Source organism: Montipora foliosa, chromosome 1 (genome assembly GCF_036669935.1).
Source record: "Montipora foliosa isolate CH-2021 chromosome 1, ASM3666993v2, whole genome shotgun sequence".
NCBI classification, from domain to species: Eukaryota; Metazoa; Cnidaria; class Anthozoa; order Scleractinia; family Acroporidae; genus Montipora; species Montipora foliosa.
The window spans coordinates 9,417,836-9,435,335 of record NC_090869.1 but is presented as its reverse complement, the minus strand read 5'-3'; the positions used below and the strand labels follow the sequence as shown (position 1 = coordinate 9,435,335).

At 39.6% G+C, this 17,500-nt stretch overlaps 3 protein-coding genes across 3 annotated transcripts in view; all 3 read right to left on the bottom strand.

The window, feature by feature from the left end:
- LOC137974778 (Golgi-associated plant pathogenesis-related protein 1-like) overlaps positions 1-2,212 on the bottom strand; it is a 15,130-nt gene extending 12,918 nt beyond the window's left edge. The window contains exons 1-3 of the mRNA XM_068821758.1: positions 2,079-2,212; positions 864-965; positions 1-45 (exon numbers count right to left, since the gene is read on the bottom strand). The exon at positions 1-45 is cut by the window's left edge and continues 9 nt beyond it. Of these exons, the coding sequence (XP_068677859.1) occupies positions 1-45; positions 864-903 (85 nt within the window). The 5' untranslated portion in view covers positions 904-965; positions 2,079-2,212. The remainder of the gene's footprint in view (positions 46-863; positions 966-2,078) is intronic.
- A 3,636-nt stretch (positions 2,213-5,848) lies between these two features.
- Positions 5,849-10,505, bottom strand: LOC137974770 (Golgi-associated plant pathogenesis-related protein 1-like). Its single transcript, XM_068821748.1, has 4 exons — positions 10,444-10,505; positions 7,745-7,817; positions 7,115-7,349; positions 5,849-6,368 (listed from the first exon to the last, which is right to left on the bottom strand). The coding sequence occupies exons 2-4, from the start codon at positions 7,800-7,802 to the stop codon at positions 6,086-6,088; spliced, it is 576 nt and encodes a 191-aa protein (XP_068677849.1). The 5' UTR covers positions 7,803-7,817; positions 10,444-10,505; the 3' UTR covers positions 5,849-6,085.
- A 3,619-nt stretch (positions 10,506-14,124) lies between these two features.
- LOC137974762 (uncharacterized) overlaps positions 14,125-17,500 on the bottom strand; it is an 11,052-nt gene continuing 7,676 nt past the window's right edge. The window contains exons 4-6 of the mRNA XM_068821738.1: positions 17,407-17,500; positions 16,831-17,074; positions 14,125-15,275 (exon numbers count right to left, since the gene is read on the bottom strand). The exon at positions 17,407-17,500 is cut by the window's right edge and continues 911 nt beyond it. Of these exons, the coding sequence (XP_068677839.1) occupies positions 14,906-15,275; positions 16,831-17,074; positions 17,407-17,500 (708 nt within the window). The 3' untranslated portion in view covers positions 14,125-14,905. The remainder of the gene's footprint in view (positions 15,276-16,830; positions 17,075-17,406) is intronic.

Here is a 17,500-nt window from a genome sequence, read left to right as displayed (position 1 = left end):
AAGCATTTTCAGCGTTTATCACACTACTTTGTAGAACTGGGGTTCCTGTAAAGACGAAAAAACAAGCAGTTCGGGTTTGTTAGGTTTCACCATAAGAGGGGGTGACACTACGGAGCAGGTGAGCTATGAATAGACCACACAGCTACCTTTGAAAAGAAGGGGCTGTGACTTAGAGCTTAAGCTTAGTACTCTCTGGCGGCTCAGGCATATGCACAAACAGCATACGCAGACACATCGTATATAGTACCCAAAATGCAATTAATTCGATTCACGCCCAATGTTTAATTAATATCCAACACTAAGTGTCCCGGCCTTGGTCCATCAATTTAAGGGTACCAGTTGTTTGTTCGTGGGCTCCTGCAGAAACTCCATGCTCAACTCTTCATTAACAGGGTCAATCAAGAATGCTGCATTCAGACAGCACCTTCAGTTTTCAGGTAAACTAGATGGTCTAACAAATTTCATTTATCATTACAGAGGCAGCAACCAATTAAATTCAACCACAGGGAACTCTTTGGCGGCACAGCGTGTCATAATATAAAATGTAAGGAGTTTTACTTATTGAGTCTCCTTCAACGAGGAGGATAGATACTTCTTTCAGGTTAAAATTGGCTAGCGATTGTCCTCCTCCTTACTATGAAGTACATTTATAGCTTATAGAATGATGTGATCTCAGGAGAATTTGAGTTTTCTTCACTAGATCATGTCTGCGTAGTCTCGGTAAAGTCACTCACAGGTGAAAAAAAACCTCGAAGATTGGGATTGATGAATTTGTCTCATTACAGCATTGCTGCTTCCCTTAATTAAATGCTCAAAAGTAACTCCAAATTTACAGAACTTTTTAATTAACTCAAAAGCCGTACCTGTGATGACAAGTAGCAAGCAGTATACAGCCAGATTCATTATATTTGTCCCCTCTGGAGAACCTAGAAATGTAGCGATCTCTTCCAAATGTTTTCTAGAAACTAAAAGAAATACCGGTCATGTGATCTGTTATGGGAAATGTGTCAGCTAGCTGCTTTGGGGCTTTCATTCGGAATTACTAATGGAATTTGACACTCAGGATTGACAACAGGATAGTGCAAATCAATTCCAAGTGACATTTTCGGAGTATCTTTAAAAAGGGTTTAAAACAATTTCCAAAACCTTAGAAAAAAAATCACGTTATCGTTTTAAAATGCTATAGACCCGGGGGGGGGGGGGGGGAGATATTGTGAATGACCCATCTCTTTGCGAATAAGGGCGCGCATTCCGAGAACATGGCGAATTTTGTTGTTTCGATCTACGATAATCGAGATAGACAGGTACTTCGGTGTTCTACTCTTAAACGAGCACTGTGATCTATATTTTGTATTGCATAATTTTGGTGTACAATTTCTCCCCTTTAAATGAAAAAAATTAAAGAATATCGGAAGAAAAAAAAGATCTAGCTAAAAGCTCTTACCAGGGGATGTAACTTATGATCTTGAAAACAACGACTCGAGAAACGTTTTGAGTGGACGTCGTTCTGAGTTGAGTGATTTTTCCATAAGCTGCATAAGAGTGTTCCATATCATCTAGACTTTCTACCTATCAGGTGTTTTTTCAAGTGTTACTTTAAAAACCCTCTGGTTTAGCTACTGCAAAAAGTACCCTGAGCCGACAAAGTAATGAGCGTGATTATCATCAGTACAGGCACTAACAGGGTAACATCACGGTGGCTTATCTTTTTTATTGTAGTTCTCTAAACAGGGATTAGTAGGGAACATTCCGGGAAAGTTTCAAGAAAATCGTTCGACGACTTTTTTTCCTGAGGAATCATCTTAAAGGTTAAAAACGTTAAGCTTTAATTTAACTTTATTTGTTGAAATTCTCTTAGTCTTTTGAATTGAATAAACCTTTTTAATAATAAGCTCAGAGCGCGTTGTGATTCTTGTAACTTCAGATTGTTTTAAAACTCCCGAGGCACATAAATTAAGATTGTCACAATTTAATCGTGTACTCACGGTAGAAGCTATTACTAACTTTCTCGATGTGGCGTTGAGCCTGGATCTCGCGGTAAATAGATCACAAACAAACACAGACAACGTCGTACATACCTTACAATGTGTTACTGATCAAATGAATTTCGCTTATGATCAGTCCTTAAATTAGTGAGTTTTCGAAGACAAATTAAAGGTTGTCTACATTACGTGAAGCGTTCGATCGTTCAAAGTTTTAACATGTGTAACTAGTGAAGCTGTCCACCTGTCTACCGCCTACTGTGGGATCTATGTGCCCCTTAAATGAGGCTCTGGTCAGCTTAGTTACTGACTGAAAAAGACAGAAGTCCCTGAACTACAACAAATGTAAATGAACTGACGGCCTCGGTGAAGCACTAATTGAAGCAGCCTGTGTGGAGAAAAACCCCTGAGGGAAAGAATTTTTGGACCAGTTCTCAGTTCCTGGTCATATGCTATTTTTGGTTCACACTAAAGTGTCTCCAATTAACGGGTAAAATCGTCTGGCGTTAAGCAGAGAAATCCTGAAGTCTCGTTTTCACGAGGAGAAGGGTTAAATGACATCACCGTCGGCCTGGCAACATGCCCTTGAAGATCTTGAACCGAAAGTTCTCAACGTGCACTCACTAATATTGATAAATCTGCGGTCTCTCAAACAACTTTTAAATGCGTGCATAGCCGCTTGTATATATCATCCAAGAAATGGCAGCCTTATAAGGATGGCACGACCGACAAATTCCTCACGAAGGACATGACATATTCTTCATTGTCCTGCGAAAGCCCAGACATTTGAAGATATGTCTTTTCTTTGATTATGACATGGGAATATTCGCCTAAAATCCGCGAGTGCTCCTTTGCATGCAGGCATTAAGTCAAACCGGCGAACCTCTTCCAAATGTCCCTGCGTCGCATCCCATCGTACCCATCGAAAAAAAGAACATCTTTATTAAATTCACCAAATTATTTAGACTGGTAAAAGACCGGTCAGTCAATCAACTTCATTGACTTGTATAAATCGGTGACCAGTATAAAAAAGGCAAGCATTGCGTACGTGTGGTAGTGCAGTTACTAGTGCTTTATTCCATAACTTCCAAGTGAGATGTTTTTTTTTCAGGAGATTCAAGTTGTCTTTGCGTAATATGTAGATCTAATAGTACACAATATTGTTTTGGTGTCGTACTCCATTATAGTGCTATGGGAAATGTCTTAGGTAAATATGAATAGCCCCCGAGAGGACATGCATTCAAAAGTAAAATACTAAACCCAGAAAGATTGAAGAAAATAGAAGGGAACCGAGAAATAGTGGCTTCAAGGCAGACATGAAGTTTGCTTCAACTTCTTTTTCAAAGCAAGTATAAGCATGTACTCTGCGCGTCTGACGGTTTTCCAAGACAAAAGTTCACTGAAGTTGAGTGCTGTCCGCCGGGGTTAGTGTCTGGATTGGAGAACTAAAAAAATACGATTAGCTGTCAGAAACATAGCACCGAAAATTCTATTATAACGCTCAAAATTGCGAACTAAGCAAGGTACAGATTTTGCTAGCCTGCTTTGTGCCAAGCAAATGTTGATGCAAAAGTAAAAAGTATATTGATTCACAGTTTTCAGGAAGAGCAGAAGGAAGTGTCGATCGAGAATAAAAAAAATTGCAATCAGCAACAAAATTTGTGACATCAAAACAGCGTAAATTTCGTGCCGCGAATATAAAAGTTACCATTAGTAAAAAACAACTTGGGAGATATTTGATACGTTCAATTTGTCTATTGTACTTGTGGCTGCACAAATAAATCGCAAAATCGAAAGTGACATCGATTTCAGCGGCCGCCTGTGATCAAGTGAACGTTAGCTTGCGTGTTACTACCAATACATCTGTGACAAAATGTCGGCAAGACACCGGGCTTTTTTTGTTAGTTTGTTTTTCTTTCTTTCCAGTGTTATAAAGTTCGACAAGAAATGTGCGAATTCAACTACAAAGATCACAATCGTTCATCTCTCGAGGTTGACCATTGTTTCTGCAAAGTCGAAAATTCACTCTCCTAGACGAGGTTATTTATCACCAGGTAATTCCATCCTTTTGGAAATAGAAGCTGGTTTGTTATTCATCAGCGTCACAAATTCTTGCCGATTCTGGGGCTCATTTGTTGAAATTCAAGCGCGCTTTCTACAGACCTTCTTATTTTCGTGATTTTTGCACGCGCTGTGGGCTTATTTGCCACCACGGACTTGCACTTACTCAATCATCACTCACTCTTCCAACCCGGTGACATAGTGTGTAGTGCACTCATAAAGTGCACTACACAAATCATTGCCTCCTTCATTGTTGCATTTGAAAAATTAAGTTTTATAGCTGTTACAGTACTTAGCAATATGAAGTCTGTTAAAAGTCAGTGGGAAACCTTGCTAATGTTTAAGTTACCCTTTTTATGCTTTTTGTATTGTTTTGGATAATAATTATTTTTATGCAGTCTTGAGCTCTCAATTAACACCTTACTCCCCCACTTATTTTTAACTTCATGGGGAAGTCTTTTGCACCCTAAAAATATAGAATTAACAACAAAGACGATAAGAAAGTAGAAGAATGAATGAAAAGGTTTAAGAAAACCTAAATCTAAATACTACAAAAATGGTGCTATATCTAAAGATTACAAATATCAATATCAATAATATCAATAGAAAAGTTAAGAAATCTTAAGACTACAAATATGATTGGCGATATCTGTGTCCATCAAGTAAGTCAATGTTCTTTGCTTGAACTGCGCAAGTGTCTTTTGCTCTCGTAACTCTCTTGGCAGTGTGTTCCAGTCCCTGGCAGCCGAGAATTTGAATGAGGTCTTTCCACACGTAGTTTTAACTAACGGTAGATCTAATAAAATTGAGTCTCTGAGAGATCGACAATGTCTTTGTGATCGTTTGGAGAGTGGTAATTACTGTTTACACCTTCCGTCTGAAAGTTCACCAAGAGATTTTGTAAGACAATTTTTTAAGTGGAGCTACAAAACCCAAATTCGCTAAAAGCGTCGAAACTACCTTTGTAACCCCTATTTTTTTGGCCTTAAGAAGATTATAATTCTGGACAAATATCATGTAATGTCAAAGTTTAGGAAATGTTCACTGAAGGAAATGGTAGAAAAACAAAATAAAAGAAAAATAAACACTGTAAACAACCCATCTTTAGAGAGTGATACTTTCTAGTAAAACCCCGTTAATTTAACAGTGATGGTTGAAAAGAGTAGTTCTGTATTTTAGAAGCCTTTTCGATAGACTTGAGAGAGATGCGATTAAGAGCAACGGGAAAATTCCCGTGGATAGTGGGTACTAGTGCGCGCCAAATGAAGGCGAATAACTGTATGGAGCCACCTTAAGTGAGCCCACACTACGTGAAGTATCAAGTGAGGATTAAGTCGCTAAGTAACCACCGCGCATACTCAACACAATGAGTTTCGACCCATGGCAGAGGTCTCTTTTGAGTCTTTTCCCGTGTCAGCCCAGCCAAAGCAAAAAGAAAAGAGACCTCTGCTAGCAGGGAATTTCGAAACGAAAGACGTCACGGAACTGGAAACTTGGGGGTACACATTTTGTACCGTCCCTGCCCAAGACCTGTTAAAATCTCCCTTCAATTTCACGCACGAACCGTCGTTAAATTACCGAAAGCATAATTGAACATCTCCCTTCCCCTCTGCAGCATTTCAACCATTTAGGTTAACTAATTAATTTTTATTGAGCAATAGAGTTCTCTTCTATGTCGACCGCGATACTCACTGAATTTTCAAAATCAATGATTAAATGCATTGCCTCTGAGTTAAAATAAAATGACAAACAAAAGACCGAGCAGGGGCATAGCCAGGATTTTTCAAAAGGGGGGTCACACTGTGTCAAACAGAGGGTACTCGCCAGATTGTTAAGTTTTCGCCACCTGAATATTGTAGGCTATTGGCTTAAAACAAGGCTTGCAAAGGGGGGGTCACGGGCACCCAAGGATCCCCCTCTAGCTACGCCCCTGCCAAGCTAGTTACAACTGAATAATGATCGGTGATGGTCATATCCTTTATTTTAGGGAAATGTTCTTAGTTGTTTCGTTTCTTGCCTCAGTGAGAGCAGAATTTCCATTTTTATCGAATAACTTCTTTCTCTTGTTGGACCGCCTGGCTACAATAGGCTTCCGCGTTATAATCTCCTTTTAGTACGTTTTGTTTGAATCTTCCGATGACGTTGCCGGCTGGTTTATATCTGGCAACAATGTATCCACATGGGTTTCCATACTTATCGTTTGTCACAGCTCTCCCAATGCCGAGTTTGATGCTCTCTCTCCAGACCACTTGAGTGAAATGGCCTGTGCCACTTTCTATTGGTCCGTCTATAAAATCATATCCCGGGTAGCAAACTTCAAAGTACCTAAAATAAAATACAATCACTACATTTTATACTCGGTAATATTAAATACTTGCATACGGAATGAGGTCAATCGAACGCACCCTTTAATGGCCTTTACAAGGAACGAGTTTTCTTACTGTTGTATCTACGGGCCGCCTAAAAGATACACTCCAAGTTTACATTTCCCCACAGGTGAGAATGGCTCGCCCTTGACAAGCAAACCTATAATCAATGCTTCGTCTTGGTGCATTATATGAAAGGTGAATGATGTTAATGGAGTAAATATGGTGGAAGTAACCAGTGGGATTTCCATATGGTAAAAAAGTACCGGAAGTACATGCCCTGCTACCATTAGAAAATTTGCATTATATCAGATATTGCATCTCACGTTGCATCAGGAAACGACGACAAAAACTGCTCCCCGTTCGGCAGATAACCTGACCACACTTTGCATCTCTTATTTTCACTCCGGTTGTCCCCTTCTTCGGTCGACCAGGCCACGTGGCTGCGTCTACCTGGTACCCATTCCCCTATGACGTCGTACCCACACCCCACTCATTGTTCCGGATATACTGTATTTCACACTGGCCGCAATGTTCGGAGAGGCATTTTTTTTTTGTTATTAACTTTTAATTTCTCCCTTCTTTTTTCTCTTCCATAATATTTGTTCCCGAGATTTTTAAACCTGTTAATCTAGTTCTTCCTGCCGGAAGCACTCGGATTTTTCCAGAGTATCTCTGTGTGATAAGTACAACTCTATATCTCACCACCCTCTCACAGCTTTCTTTGTTGACGCAGCTTTTCCCGGTTGACATCCATAGTAGAGATTTTCTCCTTGATCGGTCAGTGACGCGTGAGTAAGATTCTTCCAGCTCGCAAGTTTCTCCGCGTAGGCTTTGGCCTCGTTGCACATTTGTCTGTCGAGTGTCATAATTGGAACTTTGTGAACCATTCGAAAGAGATTATGCTTGTTTAGCCCGTCTATTTCCTCCGTGGTAAAATCTACAAGTGAGAACCACGCATGAACAATGCTTTAACAAGGAAATATTTATCTTAGCTGACTTGCTACCCAGTCGGTAACCACTTATTTCCATTATTCAAATTGGCATTAGACGATACGAGACTGTAATCAAGTTATTATCGGACATCTCCTGACATTTTTAAATGTCAAAACGATTAAATGTTCCAACCTCAATGGGATACAAACATATCCCGTCAGTATCACGGTACAGACAAAATTAACAAAATACAGCAGATAGATGATCGACCGTAGAAAGGTCTAAGCACACATTTGAAAAGGTATTAGATTCCGGTTATCAGATTGTAATGAATATATTTCTGTATAAACGTTCTAATTGTTGTAGCTATAATCGAAAACCAAACCATTTGCCGTTTACCTGAAAGTGTCCCGGTGGTGACTATCAGAAAACACGTCATTAAACACAGCAATTTCATGCCTTTTAGTCACCACTGCAACAAGGAACAACAGAAGACAAACACAATAGGCCTTTTGCAACTAACGATCACATGGTACCAAATCCGCTATGCTGGAGGGCAAGCTCATTATTATTCCCCCACTGGGGCATTAAAACAAAGAGACCTGAACCAGTCAAGCTTGACTTGCTTTTGTTTTAATGTCCAAGTGGGGGAATAATAATGAGCTTGCCCTCCAGCATGGCGGATTTTGTACCATGTGATCGTTAGTTGCAAAAGGCCTATTACGTGAACAAAACATGATTGATAAACAAGGAATAACTATGTAGAGCTTCGTTGAAAGCAATGGTATACTCCACATTGATCCTAAAACTGAGCTTAACTTTAGCATTGCAAGCTCATGAACTCACAGAAGCGGGCAAATTAAAGACCTATAAATGGATTCCTTACATGCAAGAGCCATAATAAGACAGAGAGGGAGACTGCCAGTCTTGCCCTTGGGATATCTTAACTTCAAAAAGTCTATTTTTAGTAACATTTGCGGACGCATCGGGGAACAATAATTTCGGGTGATGAAGAGGTGCGCTTTTAACAGGTTGCATCAGCAACCCGTCCTCGCTAAAAATGGCAGCTTACAGTTGCAAAAATGTTGCAATTTCGGAACGACAACGCAGACGGAGTCTAAGAGGATTCCCATAATTTTTCCGTCGGAAACATTAGTAACAAACGACGTATACCTGATTACGAACAAGAAGTTGATGTCCGCGAAAGTACTCACGAATTACAACGGAGCGAACAGGCGGCGCAAGCGGGGAAAGGGAAGATCTAAAAGCTTTTATTTCCAACAGGACACAAGCTATAGCGATAAAGCATAAAACACGCTGAAGAACTGAACTCATTATCCACACACACAATATTCCCCCCGTCTACCTTCTAATGGACCTCTTTAGCTTGTACGTTGTCTTTTCCCATTTCAGACCACTTGATGTTACTCTAGGGAACAGCTTCTTTCAAATATCGTCTTATGCACGTGCATATGTATGCATAACTTATGAAAAAGCAAAAGAAAAATTCCCTTGGGGACATCACGTGGTCTGAAATGGGAAATGACAAAGCGTACAAGCTAAAGAGATCCATTAGTGAATGTTTTAGTCAGTAGAGAGAAGCTCCTTAGCTTGTAAGGTGGATTCTTATCTCAACACCAATTAGGAAAGCCACAAAGGTTGCTAGTGTAACTGCTGCCTCGTGTATTACTATTAAATAATCTTTACAAAATCTGAAAAAGAGGATCTAGATTGAGGTTGATGAATCCCTCCACTGTGAAGTCGAAGTTATAACAGGCCATCCGACTATTGCTGTCTTCTGTGTTTTCCCAACCAAAGAGAAGAGCTTTGATGAGCGTCTTCGGAGCTTTCGGCCCGTCCTTCGGGTCAATATATTGATTTCAAATTTTCATACACAATACGGTCGAAGAATGAGACGTAGACATTCAGGGTTCTGCTGAACTTCTTAACTGTTCCGGTTACGTCCTCTGTCCTGGTGTACTAGATTACCAGGACATCGCGACGTGATTTGCTTGTGAAGCCATCAAAATTGGTAATTATTGCTAATTTCGACTGTCAATGTAACAAAGGGAACAATCAGGGTTCATTTAAATGTCAACTTCTGTATCACTGAGGAATCACCTCTATTTATGACAAAAGATGTTTTGCGCACCAACCTCTCCCTCTCCCCCCTCCCGCTAATCGAGTTAATGAACTACACCAGACACTCGGCAAAAAGATCGACTGAAGGTAATACTGAATCCGAGGTGAGGAAAAAGGTGCTTTCCTAGATAACAAACCCATGGCTAGAATTGATAAAGGCGATGCTTACCGCAAAATATCGCGCTCCTTTGTGTTTGTTTTCTTAATATGAACACGACTTGACTTTTCCATCACGTTTGAAAAACCTTTCCGGCACGCAAAGAAATTGTGATAAGTTGCTTAAATTGTGTACTTTTTCGCTGCGTAGTCGCAGTTGTACGTTCAACGTGTTGTACGTTCTGCCAAGGATAACCTCGCACTGGAGTTCTCTATGGATGTGGACCATATCAATCAAATTATTTTAATTTGTTTTCGAAGAAATGGTTTTTGTTTTGATTCGCATGACTAAACCTTTTATCTCAAGAAGCAAACCAGATTGTAAACAACTATAATTCCTTGAATTTCTTTTTTTTAAAAAATTCCTGATTTTCCGTCCCGTCGGCCCGAGTCACTCATACATTCGCTGATTCACAATATTAGATTGGTTGCATAAAATTCAAGACACGAAGAAGATAAGGTTGTGGATTTGTGTTCTTCCGTCCTTTTAAACTACTAAATGATTTACTTATTCCAGCTTGTTTCACGAGACAGGGAAAAAGAGCTTAAAAACTGAAAAGGCATTTTCGAGTTAATCGTGTTTGATACATTGCTGTTATGATGCCTGATGCATGTTTCGTTAAAAAAAGGGAAATCAAAGAAAAAAATGTATAAAAGAACCGTAAGTGACAAATGTACCTGTCGAGCCTGCCACACGTAGTTTGTGGCAATTCTATCTTGACCCTCATTCAGGTTAAGAATGCGCCATGTGCTTGTTACAAAAGAATTAAATAAAGGAAATGCAAAATCAAAATAATCACCTCTAATCTTGAGAGAGGCAGGCTTAATTGTTGAGGCCAGTTCACTATTTGTTGATAGTCAGAGTCCTGATCTGTCAAACTCCTACAGGGCTGTGATTAATGTTTGACATTTGTGACATTGCTAGCTCAGTGATTACAAGAAAAACAAGGGACGCAGGCCCACTACAATCCATAATGAGGTTATAATTGATGCATAATATTCAGTAAATAGTAATGCAATGCGCTTGCAAACTAGATACAATTACGTTCGATTCTGTTATGAGCTGTGCTGTCAGTCGTTATTTGACTTTGTAGGTCTTTGTGGAACTGCACGCTTCAGTATGCAGTTGGAGTCAAAGACCCACATTTCACCCTTGCTCACCAAAGATCTCCGGTAGCTCAGTGGTTAAGTCATCGGACTAGGTCATGGAGGGTCGTGGGCTCAAATCCGGATTTTTGCCGAGTTTCCAATGGATGCAATTTCAACAAGATGTATATGATACTCATTCATTGTGTGACTACGGTTTCATGGCTAGTCGCGTTGTGTTTCCATCATGATGTGGTGAGATCTTCTTTTGACCTGCTGTGTTTACATTTTATGCGGTGAGGTTATTTTATGACGTCGAGTTTCTCCCTTCATGTGATTATAAACACAGCAGATCAAAAGCTTAAGAAGACCCCCGGGAGAAGACCTCAACACATCATGATGGAAACACAACACGTAACCAGCAAATCTCGTCACATAATGACAAAACCTCACCACATGATGACAAAACCACACCAGATATTAATGTTGCCACATGACAAAACTTATTTTATGACGTCGAGTTTCTCCCTTCATGTGATTATAAACACAGCACATCAAAAGAAGACCTCAACAAATCATGATGGAAGCACAACACGTAACCAGCAAACCTCGTCACATAATGACAAAACCTCACCACATGACAAAACCACACCACATATTAATGTTGCCACATGACAAAACTCCAAAAAATCAAGGCAAAACTTCAAGACCAAGAAACTAAAGATTACAAAAAAAGTTATGGCTTTCCATAACTTGACCACTATATTGGGATTTGTAAACTGACGTTTCGAGCGTTACGTATACCCCTTTCATCACTGAGAGCGGACTAAACGGAAATATATGGTAGGATACGTGGTTTTATATTATGTGGGGAAGCAATTTTATTAGTCGGAGCATAGAAACGCAAAAAAAAAAAAAGATGAATTGATGAAAACAGCTGCGTTTTTTTTGTGGGGAAAGATCCAGACGATTTGCTCTAAATATTTGCAGCTTTTTGTACCCACATTGAAGCCGAGAAAGAGACCAGACCGTAGACAGGTTTTTTTTGCCAGAGTAATCCGGGAGAATGGAATTGTTCGGTGCTGGATTTGCTGAGTCTTCGTCATTGGAGGTGTTTGCGGAGATAGTCTCTAAGGACGCTTTCCATTTGACAGAACTGACCTGCCAGACCGGGCATTTGGAAGGGTTAATTCCCCAACGCCTTCAAATTAACACACTTCGAGGATGATATATACTCCTCCAGAAGAATGTGAGGGATTATCATGCAAGTGTTCCTACAAAGTGTTGCATTTTCTTTGCAAACTGACGGATCTGGCCGACCAGTTCTGACAAAAGGAAAGCGCCATAAGTTTTCTTCCCATTTTGCATATGTTGATGTTGCTGGATAGACCGTATTCATAAATGGTGGCAATAAATTATTCCTCTGCCTTTGTGCTAATGAAACCAACTAGCCTCGTTTGCAGGGACAGAATGCAAAAGAAATGTTGCTTTGGAGCCAGGGCAGCTGGTCTCATTATCACAACGACAAAAGAATAATATGTTGGCCGCCATTTATAATTGCACTGCATGGTGTGCAAACTATGTAGTACGTGGAGGCGCACGTGAACGTATCTTAGCGACCGCTTACGCTACTGTTTCCACGTGTGTAGGAAAATGGACAATAGAATCGATGCTTCGGTCATTTGTCATGTTGCTTTTTGTAATGAGCGATTGCACGAGACCCTCTTAGCAACATTGTACGATAAACGAAAAAATATACTTCGCCACGATGATCAAGCAAAAGCTATTTCACAAAAATCAAATCATATTTTCAGATGAGGTTTTTTTTAAAGTTGTCTTTGCTTAATTTCCCTACTGAATTCGACGGGAAAAAGGAAAGGAAATGAAAGAAACTTTATTTAAGTGTCTAGTCGTTCTAGCGCTGGAGCACTAATTGGAGACACTGTAAACTGAAATTAACAATCAACGTAAATCAAGTCAAATGTTGGTTTTTGAGGAGAGGTGAAAACCGGAGTACCCGGAGGTAAAACCTCTCGGTGCAGAGAAGAGAACCAATAAACTCAACCAACACATGACGCCGAGTCTGGGAATCGAACCCGGGCCACATCGGTCGGAACCGAGGTGCTCTCACCACTGCTCCACGGGATATCTCACTCATACTGATATTAATATTGTGACGACTAGTTTACGATATTTTCCTCTGAAAGCCAGGTATTTTCTTTTCTGTAAGAAAACTAGAACGCCTGAAGCAGACTTACCTTACGGTTACCACAACTCACGCCCGCGGTTTACCGTATCTTAGGCATGCGCAGCTACATACCACCCGTACAGCTGCAGCCATAGCAAGCTGTTTCAAGCATGGCCAGTCTTATTGTGCCTTATTAGGCCGTGTTTCACAGTGCAGAATATATCATTTATTACCTGCATTTAGTATAATTACTTAGGTGATTATTGGAAATTTTCTGCCCGTATTGGTTACAATGGAGGTGATTGTTACGCAATAAACACCGGAGTCATTTTTTCAAAATGGTCGCCAGCAGTTTTGTCGAGGTGAAAGACGAAGAAATTAATCATTTTAAAGACAATGTGTATTTTTTCAAATAATCTCTTATGTAATTAAACTCCACACCTTCGCCGAATAATTGTTAAACATGGAAATAGGTTTTTTCCCACGGAAAAAGAAAGTGGATTGCCATCAATTTTGCATTTACTTGTTGAAGGTAGGAGATTTAAGGTGGTACATAATACCCAGTGACTGGCCTTGTTTTTATTACTCCTGTACAGTATCAATTTTGTGGCGTGATTTTTGTTATTTGGCACGAGTTGCTTGCCTTTAATTGAAAGCACTGAACACAACACCTGAGTTATTGCAAAGGTGAGAAAGACTGTCAGGAATAGCCTGAACGGAATGACCCGCAAACGAACAAGGAGGACGCCGTTACCCGGAAACTCCATCTTCCGGATCCGCATTAACCCTCTGAGACAACCCTTTTCCGTATCTTTCTATTTTCAGAGGCACCTCGCAGGGGGGCTTAAGTGGGTGTTTTCACAATAGCCAATCATGAGAGACCTACGGTCAGCCATTTATTGCGTCATATACGTATGTGACGTATGTGAACCACTTCACGTATTTTCTCCGTCACATACGTCACATACGTCAAAATATAGTAGTTCTTAAAAAAGGAAGATTTTGGAAAGGGTTGCCTCGAACGTACGATAAAGATGGAAGCTCCGGGCAAGGGGCTTCGGATTTAAGACAGGGTAAAAGTACAACTTTACTACTAAGTCGTCGCATCAAAGTAACTGAGTCTATTAAATTTTTATTGCGAGTTTCAGAGGTGTTACGTTTTACTCCACGAAAAGGGTGAGTAAGTAACAAACACACCAAGATGGCGGAACGACGTGTTTATTCTGCTCTACAAGTCACGTGGCCAACACAGGATACCCTACACAAAATACCCTACACAAAATAGGAAATACACCACAAAAGGTGTATTAGAAAGATAACAAAATTAGTGTTTTTCGTTCACCTGTTTTTGAATCCATTCCACAGCTACATACAAAGATGCCATCATTACACATAACATGAGAGTTTTATTCCATAAAACTCATTTGTACAAATCTATATTCTTTATTTTCACATGTGAAAAAAGCCTATACAGCCAATCAGAATGGCATACGGCTTTCACGTACGTGTGGAAGTATAACCAATCAACGATAGCGTAAATTCCTTTCCAAGCCAATCACTCGTGCATCTCGTGTGTCTCGTACAAATCGTACTTTGTTATTGAATTAAATTAAATTTGCATTTGGTTCTATTGTTAGCGAATTTTTGTTTCTAATTTGCGTTCAGAAAACTACTTCAATGAAAATTCTCGTCTTATGTGTAATAAACAGCTCACGACATAGAAAGTGCTTTGTACGGGGTTGTATTCACTTGCTGCCGTTTTGTGTCAAAAACCCTCACTCGCTCGTACCTCGCCCGTTCGGGGTTGTTGACACAAAAAACTCGTGAATGAAACCCCGTACGCCGCATTTTCTATGTAGTAAACTATATTTGTTGGATAAAGGTAACTTTGACTTGAGATACTTCATTAAAAGATGTGAGTCAAAGGAGACCTTAGAATTACTTTATTTGCTTGACCAAGCTAAGATATAAATAAAAAGAAACACAAATTACAGTTTTGAAGAAAAAACAAAGCCTTTCTTTTTCTTCTTGTTGAGAATTTCTGTAAACGGGGTGTAGATATATACTGCCTTGCCATTCTGATCGAAATACTTTTTTCGTTTAGATTGGATTGAATTGCAATACGATTGGTCGAAATTCCCCTTGGGCACGTTCTTGAGAAAGTCTCCTATCATATTACCGGCTGGTTTATATCTGGCAACAAAGTACGCACACTTCAACTGGGAATCTGATGTTGCCTCCGCTTTTCCGAACCCGAGCGTCGTGCTTTCTTTCCATACCACTTGGGTGAAGTGATTTGTGCCTGGTTGGATAGACTCTGTATTAAAGTCGTATCCAGGTTGGCAAACTTCATTGTACCTATCAAAATCAATCAATCAATCAATCAATCAATCAATCAATCAATCAATCAATCAATCAATCAATCAATCAATCGTTAGTTTGTCAAAAGAATAAAAACGAAAGCTCAAGGACCATGTTTTTAACGGTATGTTGTTTTGCCTCTCTAAATGTAAGATACTCCGTTGTCTATTGATAAAACCATAATCTTATCTTCTCCTTACCTATACCTGTCACAATTGACAAAAATTCACGTTGATGGTTAAGTGTTCCTTCACTTTGTCTACTCCACCCTTCACTAGCACATCTTGACCTCTTATTCTTCGGCCATTTCAACTTGAGTAAAAATAACAAACAAACTGCGGTTATAAACATAACGAGACAACGCATGTTGTAAGACTTTTTATGAACTAGACGTTTCGTATTCTCCAAAATACATCTTCAGAAGTAACGGTTACCTAAATTACATTTTCATTAAGCACTGGTTAAAACCAGCGTGTTAAAACCAGGGCTTAATGAAAATATTGGCAGTGAGAAACTTCTTCTCTATACTAGCCATTTATATTCTTTCAAGCAGATTTATCTAGGTCTGTTTATTTTCATTTATTTTTTTCATTGTCTTTACTTTCCTTATTTGGCTTTAGTCTTCGTGTTTAAATTCTTAGGTAACCGTTACTTCTGAAGATGTGATGTTGGAGCATACGAAATGTCAAGAAAAAAAACGTTTTACAACATGCGTTGTCTCGGTATGTTTATAACCGCAGTTTGTTTGTTATTTTTACATCTTGATCTTCAATTTGTATATCACTCAGGTTGTTGGTGATTGATATAGTCAGATGGAACTCAGGCTTTATTCAAGAAAAACTGTTACACAGATAAGAAACAACAAACATTGCGGCCGTATAACAGAACACCGCTGACAGCAAGTAACAACAAATCAACTCGGAATCGTATGACAACTTTCAAAATAGTCCTGCTGACAATCACTATAACAGACCTTATTTACGATGGCCGCCATGTTGGATTTGCTATTATCATGCAAATTAGCTACACAGTTCTTAGGGGGCAAACAACACAAGTTCGAGAGGTTATAACGAACATCTTAGCCACAAAGATGATTTGTTTTACGTTCATTGAATATTTATCACCTAAGCAGTAAAATGCAATCATTACACAAGTTACTTCGACGTTTTTTTAGTAAAAAATGAGCAGATAACGAAGTAGAAAGTCAAAATGTCAAAGGCAATCAAAAGATATAAAATTTTTATAAAAGGTACTTAATTCTAAATACTAAAATGGACTTTTTGCAATGTTATTTCAATATTGCGACGAGCCGATTTTCCACAATTTGCTGTTGTATATGCCTCTTGCAAAATGGACATAACTTGAAGGATACTATGTCAAGGGGTGGGGTGGGTCAATTAGAAGAAATGCTGAATGCCAAATAGTTATTTCGCTTTAAAAAAAAAAGGCTAATTGATTTGATTGATACAAACCGTGGACTTCGTTTTGCTATTACGATGGCTGCCCACTATGATATGGTGTCATGGAGACAAATCACTCTTTTCCAACTTACCAGGCTACCACGGCTCTCTCTGTGGGTTCTGGAACAACCGAAGCACAACTGGAGAAAAGGTTCTCTCCTTGTCCATTCCTCTCTTCCGAAGACGCGTGCGTCAAATTTCCATTCGCGGCGAGTATCTCGGCGTACGCTTTGGCCTGGTCGCACATCTCTCTGTCAAGGGTCATTAATGGCACTTGGTGTAACCGACGAAATTCATTATGTTTGGCTAAGGCCATTTGTTCGTCTTCGGTAAACGCTGTAAATAAGAAATGGATATCATAGAAATTCAATAATCGATACACGAGGCGCGATTGGACAAGGATATTATAATTCCATTGAGAGAAAAGTAGATTGGGGGAATCTTTATCTGCACAGTTTTGAAAAAAGGTTTCGTCTTCCCTCTTTTTGCCGCCTCGTTGCTCCTTATTCTATCTGAGGAAAGGCCTACATTACACACCTTTTCCTCTAGCTCCTCTTAATATGTAGGGACCCATACAATTGATCATACCCTCCTTTCCTCTTTCTTGTGCTCCCCAGCGTCCCTTCCCATTATCGACAAGGCTGCAGCAGTTAAAAGCGTTATCTCACCATATGCTTGAGTTGGTTTCCCTGTTGTTGGAGTCACTCCAAATGTTGTTATTGCCACGGTGGTTGGTCCCCCAGTTGTTGGTGCTTTTGTGCT

Bases quoted from the DNA above. Each gene is read 5' to 3' on its own strand.
- LOC137974770 (XM_068821748.1), bottom strand. From the start codon at position 7,802: ATGAAATTGCTGTGTTTAATGACGTGTTTTCTGATAGTCACCACCGGG. The intron at 7,350-7,744 runs GTAAACGGCAAA...TCTCACTTGTAG, and splicing joins CACCACCGGGACACTTTCAG to ATTTTACCACGGAGGAAATA. The intron at 6,369-7,114 runs GTGAGATATAGA...ATTTTATTTTAG, and splicing joins AAGAAAGCTGTGAGAGGGTG to GTACTTTGAAGTTTGCTACC.